The sequence below is a fragment of the Fulmarus glacialis genome, unplaced genomic scaffold (assembly GCF_000690835.1).
Source record: "Fulmarus glacialis isolate BGI_N327 unplaced genomic scaffold, ASM69083v1 scaffold23720, whole genome shotgun sequence".
Lineage (NCBI taxonomy): Eukaryota > Metazoa > Chordata > Aves > Procellariiformes > Procellariidae > Fulmarus > Fulmarus glacialis.
This window is the reverse complement of record NW_009186166.1, coordinates 17,792-18,386: the sequence shown is the minus strand read 5'-3', so window position 1 is coordinate 18,386 and position 595 is coordinate 17,792. Positions and strand designations below refer to the sequence as shown.

At 61.7% G+C, this 595-nt stretch overlaps 1 protein-coding gene across 1 annotated transcript in view; it reads right to left on the bottom strand.

Moving 5' to 3' along the window:
* Positions 1-222: 222 nt before the first annotated feature.
* The window catches only part of LOC104083517 (syntaxin-binding protein 1), a gene marked incomplete at its 3' end in the record, with an annotated part of 8,093 nt that continues 7,720 nt past the window's right edge, over positions 223-595 (bottom strand). The window contains exon 16 of the mRNA XM_009587024.1: positions 223-308. Coding sequence (XP_009585319.1) covers positions 223-308 — 86 coding nt within the window. The remainder of the gene's footprint in view (positions 309-595) is intronic.

The window sequence follows — 595 nt, the reverse complement described above, 5'->3', positions numbered from 1 at the left end:
TTTAGCTGCAAAGTTGCTGCTAGAGCGGGTAAACCTTCCCAGCCACGAGCGCTGCTCGCTGTTAAAGGTAGGGAAACTGAGGCGCGGAATGCCTGAATGATGGCAGAGCAGCTCACAGACCTACTGATGGGATACGGCCCCTCCGGGCAGGTGAGGGATGGGTGCTAATGGTGATATACGTGCCAATGTATAGGGGGAGGGCGGGGGGCGCGGGGGACCCACCTGACGGCAGTGGTGCTGAAGGAGGCGGAGGAGCGGGTGGAGATGTACGGGTAGTGCTTGGTGTCCAGCTTGTCATCGATGGCGTCCTGCGGGCAGAGAGCCCCGGGCCAGAAGTCAGCGAGGAGCCGGACGTGGTCCCTGGCCCCAGAGCCCCTCTGTGCCCAGGAGGATTGGCCCAACTGGGTCAAGATTCATTTGCATATATTTGCATAGCCTTACTTTTTGGAACAATTTGGCTGTGTTCCTGTAATAGGGTGTACTCAGGGGGAGGAGGGTGGTGCTTGGCTGCTGTGGGGCAGGGGTAGAGCAGGGGGGCTGCAGCACAGGGTACGGGGTGAGGGGCTCCCCCCGCGCTGGGGGGGGGTGGGGGGGT